The following is a 15073-nucleotide window of genomic DNA, read 5'->3' as shown; positions in this document are numbered from 1 at the left end:
CATTTGAGCCCATGGAGGGGGTTCCACCTGCCCCCTTCCTATATTTATAAAAAGCCCAGGGTGGTGGTGGTCCCCGGGGCTCATTTGAGACCATGGAGGGGGTACTGCACGCGCCCCCTCCTATATTAATAAAAAGCCCCTCAGGAGGGGGGCCCGTGTGTCCCCCACCCTTTTTTAGAAAATGTCCCCAGGACATGGCCCACCCAGGGGCACTTTTTAAAACAAGCCCGGGAGTCCGCTCATGTTTTTTTATTTTTGCAACAAATTTACAGATTCTTTTTAAAAAATGTTTTTTGCCCTACCAGGTTCCTGCTGAAACACTAATACCAAGGCTTAGGAGTCAGGGTATTCCTACCCTGCTCCCTTTTCTTTTTTTTAACCTTTTTTAGGGGAACTCAGCACAAGTTGAGTCCCATGAAGGCTGCCAACACTTCCTGGTTGAAGTGTTGGCAGCCAATCCAAGGTCTGCATATCTCTGCACAAGCTTGATATTATTCGCTAATTAGCCGCGATCGTAGATATACAAATTTGAATTTCCACTAATATCTCTCAAACTACTGAACAGATGTTCATCAAATAACAAAAAGCATAATCTGCCTAACCAAATCTACCTTTCTTACGAATTCAGTGGAATTCCGTCCAGCGGTTTAGGCTGTAGTCGTGTTCAAAACTCCAATGGTAATTAACAGGGGGAACACACTTTTTTTCTCAGCCCCCGCTTGATAGATCACCTCGAAACTTTCCATGCACAACAAGAATCAGCAACGCATTTTTTCTGGAAAATTTTGTGAAGATTCGTCAAACGATGTCAAAGATATAGGCACATCAAATAAAATGTTTCCTATTGAAACATTGTCCTAACTATAATTACCTACTGGTGACTACCGAAATATATATATATATATATATATATATATATATATATATATATATATATATATATATATATATATATATATATATAAAAATATATAAATATATATATATTGATATATACATATTGATATCTATACTACTATAATAAAGGAGAAACTTTCAGGCTTAGAGGCGGGTAAACTCCGGAACCACTGCACCAATCTACACACCCGATACACCGTAGAAATCGTCAGGGTGTGTAGATGGTTATAGACTATATAAATGACAAAATAAAACGTTATTTACAATATTTATATATTTTTTAAAAGTAGTCCCCCCCAAAGTAGCGCCGGCCGCGACGTGCGTGCTCACGTCAGCACGGGGAGGAAAGGCGTCCAAGGAGCGGCGGACATGACGCGGGGGAGGAGCGGTGACGTGAGGCCAGCGGCGGTAGGAACAGCAGGGAGGTGGAAATGGCGCGGGGGAGGAGCGTCGGCAGACAGGCGGTGAGGAGCAGAGCGGCTTAGCAGAGAAATGAGGACCGGCGGCTGAGGCGTGAGGAGCGGTGAAATGAGGACCTGCGGCTCAGGTAAGGCTCCGGGGACAATGTCGGGGCAGGCGGGTGTCAGGCCAGGCAGGGGACGGGAAATTACTTAAACAATGATCGGGTCGGGGCAGGCGGGGGACGGGGCGGGCGGGGGCACGGGCTGCTGGGCAATGTCGGGGCAGGCGGGGGTAGGGGAAGCCTAAATGCTCCCGGACAAGGTCGTGCAATATGCGAATGTGTGTGTTCGCTCCATCCCCGAACGTGTTTGGCCGCTCCAGCCTACGCCACTTAGACGCACAACATCACGTCAAGGTCCAACGCCCACAACAATGCTAAAAGACACGCCCACTCGTATTGGAACGCTAGTCCCACACAGAACGCTTCTTTTTTGCCAAATCCCACAACACACACGCCCACAACGGACTACTTTTCACAAAAAGTTATTTTCCCCTTCTAATGTATATGTTGGGCTGCTGTATAGCCTATGACCATCTGCTGATACTGTAGTTTGCAATGCTGTATTGGGTGTTCCGATTGGTGCTGTAGTTCTTGAGCTTACCGGCCTCAAAGGTTTGGGCTCTCTCTTTATTATATTAGTACTAGCAGCCCGTCCCGACCTTGTCCGGGAGCGTTTAGGCTTTCCCTACCCCCGCTTGCCCCAACATTGCCCAGCAGCCCGTGCCCCCGCCCGCCCCGTCCCCCGCCTGCCCCGACCCCGATCATTGTTTTAGTAATTTCCCGTCCCCTGCCTGGCCTGACACCCGCCTGCCCCGACATTGTCCCCGGAGCCTTACCTGAGCCGCAGGTCCTCATTTCACCGCTCCTCGCGCCTCAGCCGCCGGTCCTCATTTCTATGCTCCGCCGCTCTGCTCCTCACCGCCTGTCCGCCGCCGCTCCTCCCCCGCGCCATGTCCGCCTATCCGCTGTTCCTACCGCCGCTGGCCTCACGTCACCGCTCCTCCCCCGCGCCATGTCCACCGCTCCTTGGACGCCTCTCCTCCCCGTGCTGACGTGAGCACGCACGTCGCGGCCGCCCTACTTTGGGGGGGACTACTTTTAAAAAAAATATAAATATTGTAAATAACGTTTTATTTTGTCATTTATATAGCCTATAACCATCTACACACCCTGACGATTTCTACGGTGTATCGGGTGTGTAGATTGGTGCAGTGGTTCCGGAGTTTACCCGCCTCAAAGCCTGAAAGTTTCTCCTTTATTATAGTAGTATATATATATATATATATATATATATATATATATATATATATATATATATATATATATATCTTACCCACTGGCAGGATAGTTATAATTAGGACCACGTCTACATAGGATTTTTTTGTTTGTTTTCCTAATAACTTTGTCGATATGTGGCAAAGCTTCACAAAACGTTCCGCAAAAAATGTTCTTCTACCTCAGCTCCCACCTGGAAAGTTTTGGGGGGATCCGTCAAGCGGAGGCCGAGAAAAAGGACGGGGTCCCTAAACACTTTCTCTCCATTTATTTTTCCACATGAACTTTAGACACAGCTACAGCCCAAACCGCTGAATGGATTTAAACCAAATTTGGCAGAAAGATAGGTCTTGGCCCACAGCAAAATGTAAAAAAAAAAAGGATGAACTCCCATGCTACCAAAAGAAACACCAGGGTGGGCCAGGGCCAGGAGGTGCCGCAAAATATTTCTTTTGGCGAAGAGGGTGTGACCCCTCCCCCAGCCTCTGTGAGACCCCGGGGACCTCATCCCCTGGGACTGATCTATAGTATGAGGGGGGCGCACGGCCCGTCCCTGCAAGACTTAATAGGTACAGAGGACACTATCTGCCAGGGCTGAAATTCATAAACAAAGGGGAGGGGGCCATGCCGTCCGTCCCCCAGTCCAGATGGGCGCAGAGGCTAAACAGTTTATTGTAGAGGAGGGGGGCCGTAGCCCCCTCCCTGAGCCTGTGAAGGCCCTGGGGACCCCATCACCTGGGGTCGCCTCAAAGACCATGTTCCTTGGAGCCTACCCCCAGGACTTAGTAGTTTCCCTGCATAAATTAGGTAACAACAATTTGCACCCTCGCCATGCACTGCTATTACCCCACATATTAAATCACTCATGACATGTTTTTGATATTATTGATAATATCACAGTAACATTTGCAATGACATTAATGATGAGCGAACTGTACATGATGGGGGTGCGAGTTATAGCTACCTTAAGGCACAAGTTAATGATACTTGAGAAAACTATAACTGGCGAATGTCAGTGGGTTTATTAGTTTAAAACAGTATGTTTTAACTAGCATTTTCACCTAACTAAAAGGTTCCCTTTTAACCTTTGTCTTTTTCAATTCAATTTTAGTTTTTTTTTATTTAGAGGAAAATATTATTAGAATTCCAAACTATAACTTCACTTTAACCTTTGGGTTTTTTCAGTGAAGATATATATTATTTGACTTTTTTTTAAACTGTAAATGCCCTAGGCACGTTGTAGAAATCCGTGGTACTCATCAGTTTTTATGTTGGTCATTGCTTGGTGGACCGGCTGGTGTCCTTCTGAGGTATTGTGACTGTTAGAGTTAGGATTCAGTTAATTTTATGTTAGGGGTGAAGGTAGAATTAGAATAGGTTTGTGAATGGGAGAATGAAGTACAATTTTGACATAAAAGCGTTCGCTAAATATTCTTGCCTAAACCTTTTGGTCATAAATGTTGCTTTTTTTGGAGGCAGGTAAAGTGATTTGTGAGGCACCCAACAGCAAGATGCACACTTTCATCGGCACTCTGGAGTGGAATGGGGAGAAATACCCGTTGGATAATGAGAAGATGCTCTTGCGGGGTTGCAGTATCCGTAACACAGCAAACTGCTATGGACTAGTCATTTATGCAGGTAGGTATCACAAATGTATTCTGGACTCAGCTGCACATGAGAGCAGCTACGTGTTTAATGAAGGCCTGACATAGTAAGGGCGGTCGGAGGTTTGACCATTTGAACGCCCACCCGATTTCGAGTGGGTGGTCAAATTACCAGTTTTTTTAACTTTCTGTTGGCGCCATCAAAATGTAGTGGCAATGGAAGTAAAAGAAGGTAAAGCGTCCTCACACTATTGGAGAAAAACCCATAGAGTGGGGCTTTCCCGGTTTATTTTAGTAAAAAAAAAAACACTGCCTTGAGATAAAAAATGTTTTGAAAAGAAAAACAAGTTAACATTTTAACGGATGGCAGCGCCATTTTGGGTACAGGTACTCCGTCAGGTGATAGAGTATTTTACTCCATCGCCCTGAGTGGGTACAATCCATACTCTGAGCTCTAAATCAGGCCCTACGTTGCTTTGGCTTCATATTTGCAGCAATGAGGGGCTCTCAGTTTTCCCTGTGTTTCTTGGAGATTTGGTGGTGATACCCATACATTATTTATTTTTGTTGAATAAGAGATATGGAATTATGTATTTTGAAATTTTCGTTGATTAGGTTGTTATCTGTAATACAAAATATAATTACAGCACTTATCAGGTGTGCTGTCCTGGTCAAGTGTGTATAAATGGTGTTGTTCATTTATCGATGTTTGCATTTCAAGTTTTTAGTTCTATTGCTTTCTGTTAGGGCCCACTAAGCACTCACTCAAAACTGACCATATCGCCTGGGATATTTCTCCTCAAATGTATTCGATTTTTTTTTTGTTGTAATAAAACAAACCCACGTTTTGAATGGGCCATTGTATTAAAGATTACTAATATTGTGTGCAAGTCAACTACATTTTATCCCAAAACTGTAATGCCGCACTGTATTTTCTTTTAGGCATTGACACTAAGATAATGAAAAACTCAGGGAAGGTTAAGATGAAGAGAACCAAACTGGACTTAATGATGAATAAGATTGTGTTCTCGGTGAGTATATTGAGTATCCCTTTCACTCAATATTGGTCCAACAACAAGCTTTAAAGTGACCTGAGCCCGGTTCACTGGGTGTCTCAGTACACCCAACTGAGAGACTGATATTTTGAGACCTCAGTCAGTCACTGATGAGTAAAGGAATGTGCTCTGGATGACATATATCATGGAATGACACAATACTACAGTTACGTCTCATAGTGCTGTATGTTTTAGCGAGCAAAGGGATGTTTCCAAGAATATATTGAATCTGCGATGGCTTTCAATATGTACTGTTTTCAGCTGGCGTTTCCTCAAGTGACGTCACCAAGAATAACTCATGACAGCATTTGCCTATATTTATTAGACTCACGGGGAGTGAGTTGAAAATATGGCTATTCCATATTATATATAAAGATCTCTAAAACCTTGGTCTGATTTAGATCTTGGCGGATGGGCTTCTCCGTCACAAACGTGATGGATATCAGTGCCGCGGTATTGCAAGTGCCATAGGATATAACGTACTTGTCATATAGTGGACAGGATACCCATCACGTTTGTGATGACTATCCCATCGACCAAGACCTAAATTAGGCCCTAATTCTTGAAACCTCTATCTCTACTAACCACACAAGCCCCCAATATATCTTTGGTTAGTGATGAAAGGCAGTGGTAGACCTAGATAGAACATAAAATGACATTTGTCTCTGCTGCTAAGGCTCGCCTCCTCCTCCATGTTCAAATTTAATCTTGTTTACTGATCTGCAAATCGAGTCTGGGAAAGTACCAGATACTGCCATTGGGGAACATCCTTTACAACTCAACTTTTACTCCGCACTACCATTACGACGCAGCTATTACAAATCAAGTCGTTACAACGACTTGCGCTGGAGGGCGCTGTAGGATAGGGAATAGTTTAATTTTCTATCCAACACCTTCCCTACTATCCACAGGGACTGGAGTTGGAATAGAAAATTAAACTATTCCACTATCCAGCGCCCCCCAACGCAAGTCGTTGTAACGACTTGCGTTGTAAAAACTGCGTTGTAATGGCATGCGGAGTAAAAGCATGCGTTGTGATGTCATACATCCCTGCCATTCCATCACTCCATCTCGAAACTTAATTTACAGTTTCACACATTGATTTGCTGCTGCCTTTGACACTTATTGAGACCCTTAGTGGTATACACCTTAAAATACTGAAACTGTTTTTGAAGAAAACTCCATCTTACATTTCGGTTGAGTTTGTAGTGTATTTATTACAAAAATAAATTATTTATCACAGAGATTACTCAGATGGGGAACTCACATACACCAGCAATGTAGTTAAGTGCCCTGATTAAAGGCCGCAACCGAATATATACTTGACTACATAATACATATACAGTTCTAGTATCAATCACATGACTAAATTCATACCAAGAATACAATCAGCTTCCCTGGTTGTGCTCTTGAGAATTATTTGATGGCCTTCCGGAGTAACTGCTGAGCGAGCTCGTTTGCAAATTTCACATAATTGGTGCCAAGGCAGAATGTATCCAGTCTAAGAGTGTGAGCACAGAAACATGGCTGCTTCAGATTCCACAAAAATAAGGCAACCCGTTTCTGATTTTTACACTACCATCAGGCATGGTGGTCATACTTGCTGACAAAGCTAAACTTTACTATTACACTAAAAGCATCTGAAGTGACCTCAGGTATCTTTACGTCTGGAATGACATCACAGGAAGTGACATCACACAATTTTTTTGAAGTGATTTTAGGACATCTGATTTTCCTTCAAGCTGTCCTTGATGAAAGGTTATAGTTGCAGCCGTTAATACACAGTGACTGATAACAATCACAAACAAAGAGCTATGAAAATCATTTCTAGCTGCAAGCATATTTATGTTTAAAAGTTCTTAAGTCAATTGGAAAACTCCAAGGGTCGCAAAGCAGAACACAGGGGCAGCCAATAGCAGTGTATGGGTAGCAGGAGCTTTCACCCGCTGCCTCGTAATGAGATGTCTATCTGCAGGACTTTAAAGATCTTAAAGTCAGGCAACACACCCTGAAAATGTGTCGCCAAACCCATGGGATGAAAGTACGTTCACAAAGTATAAACTTATTTCATCCTGCGTGTTGCACTGGTCGGGAAACAGAGAAAGAGCATTCTTCATAGCTCTACTTTCTTTCATAATTTTCTCCTACTGTAGGCACAACATGCTTTCCTGCAGCATTCAGTGCACCTTGCGCGCTTTCACTTTCCACACTTTGATTTAAAAAATGTTTAATTACTATGGTGCCCGCTTCACTTACATCGTTACGCACCGCTTGTTATTTATTTATTCTTGCCTCTACTTTCGCTATCGGTCCACAGACTCCGCACGCTGTCCCTTTACAAAGTCTGAGCTGCTCCTTAGCTTGGAAATGTAGCGTTTCGTTCATGTTCTACCTTCCCTGCGTTCAAAGGAAGAAGCCTCGCAGCCAGCAGGAGCAGTCACCCGTCCCTCTCGTCCCCTCCTCCCAGCTCAGCCTCCAGAGACAACAAGCCAGGCTGAGCACCCTTCCCATGCCTGCCTCTGGCCTTAAAGCACTGGGCTAGGCAGAGCGCATAGTGCCAATATCGGCAACACTCGCCACCCCTCATGCAGCATTATACTGAATAAATAAACAGACAAGACACCTTTTTCGTGGAGAAAATTGCTGCAGGTTTATTAGCATACCAACTATGCCAACATGGTGGGTTATCTTACAGGCGATCCAAAGGCAAGCCGCCCCTCACGGCCTACCACCTGATGGGCCAACTTGCATCTTGGCCTTAGCCAATCGGTGCTTAGTGGTTATGGTGAGGGGATAGCCTCTCCCACCTCCGTTGAACCGTCAGTTCACCCCATTACTCACGCCCCCTCCCTCCTTTCAGGGGCGGAGCATTCAAGCGACCCCCAGTTGTACGAGTTTCAAACCACCCGTAGGACAGACGAGGCGCCGTCGCACCCCAGGGTCTACAGCAAAGACTTCCTGCATGGGCAGTTCGATACTAATAGGCTGAAAAAACATCTGCAGCCCTTCTCTGGCTCCGAAGACCGCTTAATCACTCCAACCATAAATCTCCCTTTCCTGTTTTTTGCCTGGAGAGGCTGGACGTGCGCGGCTTCACCCAGCCCCCACTAACCTCATAACAAGCATTTGCACTGCAATAGGTCTCGCATTGGAAATGACAATGGCTTTTATTTATGTTTTAAAAACTAACATATACATAAAAGGCATTGTTATTTAACAATGCCAATAGCTCAAAGTCTCGCAAATGCGAGACCTATTGCATTGCAAATGCTTGTTGGTAAGCATGTCGATGAGGCATTGCAGGCCATCAAGGCCAATATAGACACAGAAAAGTCGTTGGGAGAGCTGCAGTTTCACAAGGTCTCCTTTCAAGGTGTGTGTGTAAGACGTTTGTCCTCCTATAGAGGGGGTTATCAGCACTTCCAACAACCCTATCAACAACAGTATGGGCCATCGTATCAATGACAGTCCTGTCATCCTCCTCCAAAAGCAGCCTACAACAAGCAAGGGCAGAAACAGACCCCTCAGGGCAGAGAAGCCGATAGAATACAATGACCTCTCTCAGGTGTCGGCTGCATCCAACTCTGCACCAGCCATGGGTGCAAACATTACAGATTTCTCCCAGAACTGTAGCCAAATACCAGCAGACAGATGGGTATTAGACCTTATCATCTATGGTTATACATTGGGATTTGTCAAACGACCACCATCAGCACCAGAGGGAGCGCACCCACCTTATCTTCACTTACTCTGAAAAGAAGCCCTCACCATGCTAGCCAAAGAAGCAATAGAAAAGTTCCCCGTCCCCAGAAGGGCATACGTTTCTACACCCATTTTTCCTAATCAAAAAGAAAATAATGGAATGGAGACCCATCCTAGAGCTCAGAAAATTAAACAAGTATCTACACAAGCAAACCTTTCACATGGCCACCCTTTCCGAAATCCTGCATCTACTAAATCAGGGAGACAACATGACAACTCTAGATGTACAGGATGCATACTTCCACATCCCCATGCATCCCAAACATCGAAAATACCTATGCTTCACTGTACCCGGCACCCTTATCAATTCAAATTCTCACATTTGGCCTCAAGTCAGCTTCCCTCATTTTTACCAAATGCATAGCCCCTGTGGCAACCTTTCTCAGAAAGGACAGTCATCAGGTATTCTCCTACCTAGACGACTGGTTGATAAAAGCACCAACAGCATCTCAAGCGTCCAAGGCAACAGAGGCTTGCCTACAGTTGTTTCACAAACTAGGTCTCACTCTAAATTATCAAAGTCATCCACTACTCAGTCAAAGAAGATAATGTTCCTGGGCAGAGCCTTAGATACTGTACAGAGCAAAACATTTCTCTCCTAAGCCAGACAACAAAGGCTCAAGGAACTGGCTCTTAAACTAGCCAGAAAAAGGTGCATTTCAGTGCGTCTGTTCAAGTCACTTCTGGGCATGATATCCTCAGCGACCAATCTGGTCCCTATCCCATGGCTGAAAATGAGACCATTAAAGGAAGAGCTACAAAAGCAATGGACTCAAACAGAAGGATCTTTCGAGGAACTTGTAAAGATCACACCAGGAAACAGGAAGCACTAGTCTGGTGGTCCCAGGCCACCCATCTTTCAAAGTGCCTCACGTTCTTACCTCAAATACCCAACTTCGTAATAACTACAGATCCCTCCCTGGAGTCCTGGAGTAGTCATTTGAGGACCTGCAAATTCAAGAAAAGTAGTCTCTGCTCCAGAAAACCATGCATTTCAATCACCTGGAGCTCAAAGCAATCTATTTCAGTCTCCAGGCGTTCCTACAGCAGGGTCATCGGTGCTAATGAGCACAGACAATACCACCAGCATGTCCTACCTTCACAAGTAAGGAGGCACCAGATGGCTGATGCTTTCCAAAGAAGATCAAGAAATCTGGAGTTGTATCACCAGATAACTCTGTGGGCCGGTCACACTCCCAGAACAAGCAATCTCTTAGCAGACAAGCTCAGTAGAATCAAGGACAGCTGGATGTATGACGTTACAACGCATACTTTTACAACGCCTACCTTTACAACGCATTTTTTACACCGCAACATCTATTACAACGCACACCATTACAACGCATACCATTACAACGAATACTTTAAAGCTACCTTTACAACGCATTCCACTACAACGCATGATACATTTACAACGCATACCATTACAATGCATTACACTACATTGCATATAAGGTAAGTGTTGGATAGTGTAGGGGTTAAAATTACTATTCTAACTCCAGGGGGTGCAATAGTAGGGTAAGTTTTGGATAGTAAGTTATGCGTTGTAATGGTATGCGTTGTAATGGTATGCGTTGTAGTGGTATGCGCTGTAGTGTCATGCATTGTAATGACTTCGTTGTAAATGCATGCGTTGTAATGGATTTTGCGTTGTAAAAGTTTTGTTGTAATGGTAGTGCGTTGTAAACGTTGTATACCAGGACAGCTGTCACGATTGGTAGATGGATCAGTCAGTGTTAGACAGGATAATTTTTCTTTAGGGCAAACCAGCATTGGATCTTTATGCAACAAGCGAGAACAGCAAATTCCAGTTCTATGCAAGTCGGTACCCTCACCCAAGATCGTGAGGGAATCAAGTGGTCCGGGATCTATTCATACGTTTTTCCTCCCATCCCTCTCATATCAAAGGTTCTAAGAAAAATGAAAGCGGAGTGTTGTCACCGCCTCCTGATAGCCCCCAGGTGCCCCTGACAGTATTGGTACTCGGAGCTTCTGCTACTATCAGAATCCAACCACGTTCTCCTACAAGTATTCTCAACACTGTTGATGATGAGCCATGGCCGGGTTGTTCATCTAGACCCGCCTTCTCTCCCCTTATGCGCATGGCTCCTGAATTCAAGGGAGTCAGAGAACTAAATATTCCTCAGGACTGCAGGGACATTCTCTCAAAAGCAGGGGCAGAAGCCACCATAAAAATGGGTAAACTGGAATGGAAACTTTTCTATTTATGGTGCCAGAAATCAAAACTGAATCCTCTACAGGCATCACATGGAGCAGATACTACTCTATCTCCTCTCAGACTGGGCTGGTGCATGCCTCTATCAGGGTACATCTCGCTACAGTATCTCGAAATAGGCATTCCTTGCATTCACTGTCTTTGTGCTCAAGCATAATCATCAAACAGTTCATGAAAGGATGAAAAGGTTGTTCTGAGATGTTCTGCCCGTAAGGGCTCCTCCCCAGATTGACACCTGAAGATAGTTCTATCTCAATTCATGAAGAGTCCATTTGAATCCCTATACAGAGCAGATGTCAAATTTCTCACATGGAAGGTCGTATTATAGCTAGCAATCACTTTGGCCAGCAGGGTCGGTGAGATACAGGCTTTCATTACTCAAGAACCCTTCTTGCGCGTCACTGACAAATCTGTCATTCTCAGACCAATCCAAAATGTATTCCTAAGGTCCATTCTTATTTTCACCTCAATAAGCCTATAATATTATGGACTTTCTTCCCAAATCCAACCTCACCAGCAGAAAGGTCTCTCCATATACAGGATATCAAAAGATGTCTAAAGTTCTACCTTCATCGCACTGAGCAACTGAGAAAAACTGACAAGCTGTTGGTCTCAAATGGACACACTCATAAGGGTGCTTCAGTCACAAAAGCAACCATATTGCAATGGATCTCAGCCACAATCCAGTGTTGCCACTCAAAGGTGTGCAAACCACTCCCAGCAAGAACCGGGCACATTTAACTAGGGCAGTGTCTACTTCAAATACTTTGTGTGAGTGCCTCTGGAGAAAATATGTCATGCTGCGACCTGGAACAGTGTGTATGCATTCACACAGCATTATTGCCTGGAATCAGCACACCGCAGTGATGCAGCGGTTGGAATGGCTGTATTACGCCACTTATTTCTATAAGGTGAGCCTCTAGGGGTTACATGTGCTTGATCCTGTGTTTATGAAAGGTTTCATGGTTTTTGTGTATATATATATACACATTGAAACCTACAAAGCACCGAAGCTGCTGTGAAAACGGCGGGTCAAGACGGCTTGACGAGACGCCGTCACTGGATTTGCGCCTCCAACTTGGTGCCTGTTTGTGTTTTGATGGTAGAGAGAAGGGGACACACGGCGAGTGAATTATTTCATCACGTTTCTCCGCAAGCACTGGACACTCTAACGCTGCATTATGGGACTGGTAGTCCCTGAGATTTGCGCAGCGTGATGACGACCCAGCGCAGGTGAGCCTCTTTCCACTGAGAAGGCGGGGCTATACCGCATAAAGACTTTGTTGAGAAACGCTTCCTAAGACTGCTGGCACTGAAGAAAGCTAATTGCTGAAACCGGTCTGCCTAGAATCACCAATAAAGCAGCCTTTCAACCCCAGTGATACCCCTGCTGTGTCCTTTGTACTTCTACCGCTGGTGAGAAGTGTTTGAGTGGATATTGGCGCGCTGCCCGTAGTGCGCACAGAGGACCCTCTCAGATAAGCAGGTCACAGAAAAATATGGGAACATTTTGATGGTAACCGAGGTATCGGACGATTCTGTGACCCACCATTGAAACCTACAAAGCACCGAAGCTGCTGTGAAAACGGCGGGTCAAGACGGCTTGACGAGACGCCGTCACTGGATTTGCGCCTCCAACTTGGTGCCTGTTTGTGTTTTGATGGTAGAGAGAAGGGGACACACGGCGAGTGAATTATTTCATCACGTTTCTCCGCAAGCACTGGACACTCTAACGCTGCATTATGGGACTGGTAGTCCCTGAGATTTGCGCAGCGTAATGACGACCCAGCGCAGGTGAGCCTCTTTCCACTGAGAAGGCGGAGCTATACCGCATAAAGACTTTGTTGAGAAACGCTTCCTAAGACTGCTGGCACTGAAGAAAGCTAATTGCTGAAACCGGTCTGCCTAGAATCACCAATAAAGCAGCCTTTCAACCCCAGTGATACCCCTGCTGTGTCCTTTGTACTTCTACCGCTGGTGAGAAGTGTTTGAGTGGATATATATATATATATATATATATATATATATATATATACTAGCAGCCCGTCCCGACGTTGTCCGGGAGCAATTAGGCTTCAGGGCCCCCGCCCGCCCCGACGTTGTCCGTGGGTACCCCGGAGCCTTCCTTCATATATTGCAGTATTATACCTCTATGTTTACTTTGTACGCTTTTGTAGCAGCCCGTCCCGACGTTGTCCGGGAGCAATTAGGCTTCAGGGCCCCTGCCCGCCCCGACGTTGTCCATGGGTCCCCCGGAGCCTTCCTCCATATATTGCAGTATTATACCTCTATATTTACTTTGTATGCTTTTGTATTCTGCACACGTAACTTTTTCCTCCTGTAATGCACCGTTTGGCTCACATTTTTAATGCTCCGTTTGCTTCCTTTTGCTACCTGCACACGTCACTTTTTCCTCCTATACCTCTATGTTTACTTTCTACGCTTTTGTAACCTGCACACGTAACTTTTTCCTCCAGTAATGCACCGTTTGGCTCACTTTTGTAATGCTCCGTATGCTTCCTCTTGCTCACGATTTTCATTTTTGCCTCATTTTTCTGCCGCTCACCGCTCCTAAATAAATAAATAACCTACCGCCTACGCCGCTCACTGCTTCTCCCCGCCTGTCCGCCGCTCCTCACTGCCTGTCCGCAGCTCCTCACCGCCTGTCCGCCGCTCCTCACCGCTCCTCCCCGCGCCATGTCCGCCGGTCCTCCTCGCGCTCCTAGACGCCACTCCTCCCAGCGCTCCTCACGTCGGGCACGCAGGTCGCGGCCGGCGCTTCTTCCAGGGGACTACTTTTTTTTCGGTAAATTTTTTAAATAACATATATTTATTAAGTTTATATAGCCTATGTCCATCTGCACACCCTGACAATTACAACGATGTATCGGGTGTGTGGATTGGCGCTGTGGTTCCCGAGTTTATCTGCCTCAAAGGTTCAAAGTTCTTCCTTTATAATAGTAGTATATATATATATATATATATATATATATTTATATACACACACACATATATATGTGTGTGTGTGTGTGTGTTTATTTCAAATTATGTTTCTACCCACCATCCGCTATTTGTGCTAATGCTATAAAGTATACAAATACAGTAACTGCTTGGCATTCTGATTCAAGCATGTGAATCCATGAATGGTCTAATACTAGAGAAGAAAGTGAGTTACTTACCTATAACTGTAGTTCTCCAGTATTGGTATTTTTCATAGATTCACATGCAACCCATCCCCCTCCCCTGAGAGGCTCCCCTTATGGCGTGGGATTTACTTCCCCGTGTACTTTGGAAATTTGAGAGATTCAGCCTCTCTTTGCAGTATTCTAGAGGGTGCTGTCGTCTGATTGGCTGAGTGTTTTGTTTTTTTAATGACATTGCTAGGCTATTAAAATAAATGTTTATTGCCATTATAGCCCATGATAATGATACATACTGCTTTGTTATGAAACAGTGTGACTCCCAATCTGACGCCAGGTAATGATTTAGGCATTTGAATCTATGAAAGATACCAATACTAGGGAACTACACTTACAGGGAACTCATTTTCTTTTAAATTAAGCTTATTATAGTTAAAATAATAAAATAATCAATTAATATTTCTATACCTATATATCTTTTTCGTTATTTGATATAGTTGCTTTATGTATATATATAATTTAAATGTTAATATAATTGAATTAATTTACATTATTTAATATGTGGTGCATTCATCTAGTGCAGCAAGCATGCCAAGCTTTGTCGTCAGACACCTGGGTCCTGGGCATTGTCCATGATAGAC

The 15073-nt window shown here is 44.6% G+C and overlaps 1 protein-coding gene across 3 annotated transcripts in view; it reads left to right on the top strand.

The window, feature by feature from the left end:
* The window catches only part of LOC144798880 (phospholipid-transporting ATPase IK-like), a 694664-nt gene that overhangs the window by 461556 nt on the left and 218035 nt on the right, over nucleotides 1-15073 (top strand). For all 3 annotated transcript variants that reach the window (XM_078669975.1, XM_078669973.1, XM_078669972.1), the window contains 2 exons: nucleotides 4115-4273; nucleotides 5182-5270. In XM_078669975.1, the coding sequence (XP_078526101.1) occupies nucleotides 4115-4273; nucleotides 5182-5270 (248 nt within the window). The remainder of the gene's footprint in view (nucleotides 1-4114; nucleotides 4274-5181; nucleotides 5271-15073) is intronic.

Source organism: Lissotriton helveticus, chromosome 12, assembly GCF_964261635.1.
Source record: "Lissotriton helveticus chromosome 12, aLisHel1.1, whole genome shotgun sequence".
NCBI lineage: Eukaryota > Metazoa > Chordata > Amphibia > Caudata > Salamandridae > Lissotriton > Lissotriton helveticus.
This window is presented reverse-complemented; position numbering and strand designations above follow the sequence as displayed.